A 4,773-nucleotide genomic window follows, 5' to 3' on the forward strand; every position below is an offset into this window, starting at 1 on the left:
TCGGGTGTCACCCCCGAACGGGTGACACCCGAGGCGGACCGCCCCCTCCGCCCCATCCTAGCTACGCTAATGCCTTCATAGTGAATAGTATTTTTTCGTAATATTCTTCATATATTCTGCTGATCTGTTTGTCTTCAAATACGGTTTCTCCTTTTTGATTTTTAGTCTTCTTGTTTTAAGGCTGGCCGTATTTTTTGTTGCTCTGATTTTTTTGTAAAGTTCTTTTATTTTATGGTTTTCTCTTTTCTCTGTCTTTTTTAATATCCTCCAGCGAAACCAGTCATTTTTGTTATTTTTATTTGTTGAGTTGGCTTTGTTTCTCGCTATTTTGTATTCTTCCCTGTTTTGCTCTGACGGGTTGTTGATCCATGTCATTCTGACGGAGTTTTTTAGTGTTCGGTCTGTTTCGCTGTCTTGATCGTACGTAAATCACATATTCAAAGGTAAATTGAAAAGGATTTATAGGTCCTAAATTAGCTAAAAAACCATGTTTCAATCGCCCCTACCTGTTTGGGTATCGCCCCAAACCCTCCTTGACAGTGGCGCACCCAGAGGGGGATTTGGGGGTAAACCCCCTTTCCCCCAGAGCATAATATGAAAAATATATAAAGAATGGTAGAAAAATGTAACTAGTCTTTCACAAACAATACAAAAAAATTTAGGTACCCAACCCCCCCCCAGATAAATATTCTAGGTGCGCTACTGATCCTTGGATGTGTCCCGTTTTTTCAAGTTTATGATTTGGCCACTCTAATCTAGGAGGACACGACAGCGAAATCAAAAAATATGTATGTACTTATACAGTACTGTTGTGGGAGCACGCCAAATAGAATTCTATTTTAGTGACGTCACGTTGCCTAGCAACCGTCGATTCTCCCATTATAAAATTCTATTTTGTGACGTCAGCAAAATAGAATTCTATTTGCCGTGCTCTGGGCCCTGAGCGCGCTAATAACCGGCAGAATAACACAACAGATGGAAAACATAATACATTGCGAAGTAAAGAGAGATGAAACTAGAAAAGAGTCTCAGATGCAGAATTCACCATTAAAATGGTAAATAGTTATTTAAATCTGAGACTTTTCGTGTTGAAAGTTCTTTCTGGTACATCCTTAATTTGCGACTTTTACAATTTATAAGACCGCAGATGACGAATATAGAAAACAAAAAGGATTCCTTGCAATCACATTCCGTTTTCATTCGTCTCGGAAAAGGACAGAAGAGGAACTTTCTAGTACTTAAATCTGAGTAAGGATAGAACATTCTCTCCCTGGGTCTGTATTTTTCCTCGACGCTGGTGGGAGGGCCGAGTAATTGATCTTGGTCCCTGAATTCTGTGAGGGGAGCACGACCAGTGAAACCAAACACAGTCCCAGCGTCCAGCGTCTGTGCACCGGGTGGTCGCCGGACACCGCCGCTGGACGCTAAAAGGCGCGGCAACTGAAGCGAACAGTTGCGGCGCCTTCGCCTTCAGCAATTTTAAGTTACACATTCCAACTTCCCGGAGGCTACTCTATCCCCAAATTCTAATCGCCACTTTCAACAAACGTTTTTGTCGGAGTCGGGGCTGGGGCCTTTCGCCGGGGTGCCTGCGTCGTGCATCGCGCTTTGCGTCGTTGCGGGGGCTCCAGTTTCAACTTTCGACAAACACCTTTTTCATTCTTAGAATGATCCCAACCCATTTATAAAGAGTGGCCGAAATGTCTCACCCCACCTAAATACCTTTATCCCATATACACAAATCCCCATTCCAATCCCGCGTAACAGGGGAGGCAGCAGTTACGCGGAAATTCCAAGTAGCCTGCGAATACAGACTGCCACTGCGTCCGGAGGCAACCGTGAAAAAAGCCTAGAGGAGTAAACCTCAATAAAATAATCCCCATTATCACGGTGGAAGGCATCGTGCCAAAGATATGAGAGATGCGAGGGTTAGAGCATCGCAAACGATCCCTTCGGGATACCTGGCGACCTCCCGAAGTAACATAGCCTTAACGCGGTAAGGGCGCACTGCCGCGTCTGACGTATAGTACGTCCCAACTCGTGGGATTTGTATGGAACCATTAAAAAAACCAAAGGAACAGGAAAAAAAAGAGGACGACTACAGGCAAAAGAAACAGGACGAAGCTAAGATTAACAAAAACGAGAATGGGGAAGAACTGTCGCACGACGGCAAAATGGAAGAAATAGAGGAGCGAAAGAAGTTTGAGGAAGAAATGTTAAAGAGGCATCAGAATCAACCAAAAATAAACAGGTCGGGTCCCATAACACACTCGACATTATTGGACAACATGCTAGAAGAAACTAATAGAGAAGAGGAAGAGAAAGAAGGAGATGCAGAGGAGAGGGAACCCTCGGCGGAAGCAATAGAAGTGGAAGGAGAGGAAAATAAAAGAGAAGATCAAACGGAAACACACTGGCAAAAAACTGGAGATAGCATTCTTCAAGCCTTGTTGTTTGACGACGAGGATTACGAAGCAATACAACAGTCCAAAAAAAGAAAAGGGGATAGCCTAGAGGAAAATGAGAGATTCAAAAAAGAGAAGAGGGAAGAGACCGCCGAATACCCCGAGGAGACAGAAAATGAAAGGATCCTGAGAAAGCTAAAACAAGTATTGGAAATATTAAACAATAAAGGCCCCATACAGGGGGAACACAAAATAATAGCTAGAAATCTGATTGGGGAAATATATAATCAGAACAAAACAGGCCTAAACCAAAGTAAGAAGACACAAACGGAGGAGGAGAGCATTAGATGCGAACAATGCAAAATAAAAATAGAGCGAGAAAAGCAAAGAAAGGAGACTGAGAAGATAATTGAAGTATTAAACAAAGGGGGGGACATAAATGACTTCAACCAAATATATGAAAAGAGGTGGGAGGAAACAGTCTACGAAAAAACAAAATGGGAACAAGGGGGCTTGCAAGAAACAATAGCTAAGAAAGAATGCCTGATAGTAACAAAAAATGAAATAAAAGAGGGTGGAATAGAAAGCGTAATACGCACTATCAGAGAAGAAGTGCATGAAATCATAGAGGGTTGTCAAGAGGGAAACGTAGAGTACATAGAAAATGGGAACAGAAGCTCCATGGCAACTGTAAGGAGAGAATGGTATACCTATGTCGCAAAAATTAAGGACCAAGGAGAAGTGGCGGAGACACATGAAGTGGCGGAGAAGGCCCTAAAACAAATTAAAGAGAGGAAGGAGCCGCCCGAAATAATACGGGTAGCAATTAATAACGAAATAAACAAAGAGAAGGTACGAAAAGCCCTGGAATTCGTGGGTAGGAGGGAAAAAATAACGTGGGAGATAATTATACGAGGCAAAGAAATGGATAAAGAAGTTAAAAACGAGCAAGAGGAATCCCTCCTAATTAAAACCGGGAGCAAGTCATATACAGACGTCTTAAAGGAGATGAATGCGAAAATAAATATAGGGAAAATAGGAGTGAAGGTGGATAGACTTAAAAAAACCGAAGGGGGGGACATCCTCGTGAAGCTTAAAGGAAGGGGAGCTGCAGAAAAGCTAAAAAGGGAGATGGACACGAAGATGTCCGGTATTAGTATGGCAGTAAGGCGCAAAGAGAATTATTTCACAATAACTGGTCTGGACCCAGGGGTCACGGAGAAAATCCTACATGAAGCCATACAAGCATACACCGGAATATCACAGGACGAGGTAGACATAAAAATGCTACGAACAAACCAGCACGGAGAACAAGTGGCAACCATAGCCGTGCGCCCTACGAAAGCGGAGGAATTGAGACGATACACTACGATAGCGATAGGCTGGGTGTTCTGTCCCATTATGGAGAGGTACACCCCGATGAGGTGCTACAAATGTCTCCATTACGGGCATAGCACATTTGAATGTAAAGGGGAGAGCAGGGTAGCGTGTTGCTACAACTGCATGAAAACAGGGCATACGGCAGTGCAGTGTGGTAACACTGCATTCTGTCTCACTTGTAATGAAGAAGGTCATCGCATGGACCGCATGCAATGCCCAGCCTATCGGGCGTGGGTGTACGGTAGGGGAAGGGAAAGGGAACCCCCAAAGGGTGCATAAGAAAAAAAATAAAAGTAAGAAGGTGAGAGATGGTTTCCTGGAGAACAGAAATGGACCCCTATACAGCCCACCTGCGAAACAGGAGGCCACCTCTCACAAAGTTTCACGGAAAACACCTTATGCTCACCACTATTTCAATTTAATAAAATTTATTTATACACTCTCTTTATTTAACTTAATTATTGAATTTTATTTATTTTATTTATTCATCTATATATACTATTTATTGAAAATTTCTATTTATATACATTTTATCTATACACATTTTATTTCTTTTATTTATTTATTTATTTTATCTATACCTGTTTATTTATTCACTTTAGTTTTTAGACATTTTAACCTAATAATAGGATGCGAATCCGCTGCAGAGGAGACCTCAGGGAACTGAACCTAAACGGACCTCAAGGATCAACCTGGTATAAGGATACTGCAGGTGAACGTGGGCAGAGCGCGCAGATCGCACGATCTTGTCCACGCAAAAGCCTGCAAGCTAGAAATAGATCTGCTCATCGTCCCCGAACCAAATAAGAAAATTACATCGGTCGGTGGGTGGGTACAAGATAGCCAGCAAAACGTGGCGGTGCTCATTAGGAATGGGGATGTGGGAGTTCGTGCCATTGTCAGGGGGGAAAATCATGTCCTCATCAGACTTAGGGACTTCAGCCTCCTGGCATGTTACGTGTCTCCGAACATCCCTCTACCTAGATAC

The 4,773-nt window shown here is 42.8% G+C and overlaps 1 protein-coding gene across 1 annotated transcript; it reads left to right on the forward strand.

Annotated features, from left to right (window-relative positions):
• The first annotated feature begins 2,051 nt into the window (after nt 1-2,051).
• LOC126891342 (trichohyalin-like) lies at nt 2,052-4,064 on the forward strand. Its single transcript, XM_050660523.1, has one exon. The coding sequence runs from the start codon at nt 2,052-2,054 to the stop codon at nt 4,062-4,064; it is 2,013 nt and encodes a 670-aa protein (XP_050516480.1).
• The last annotated feature ends 709 nt before the right edge of the window (nt 4,065-4,773 follow it).

This window comes from Diabrotica virgifera, chromosome 1, assembly GCF_917563875.1.
Source record: "Diabrotica virgifera virgifera chromosome 1, PGI_DIABVI_V3a".
NCBI classification, from domain to species: Eukaryota; Metazoa; Arthropoda; class Insecta; order Coleoptera; family Chrysomelidae; genus Diabrotica; species Diabrotica virgifera.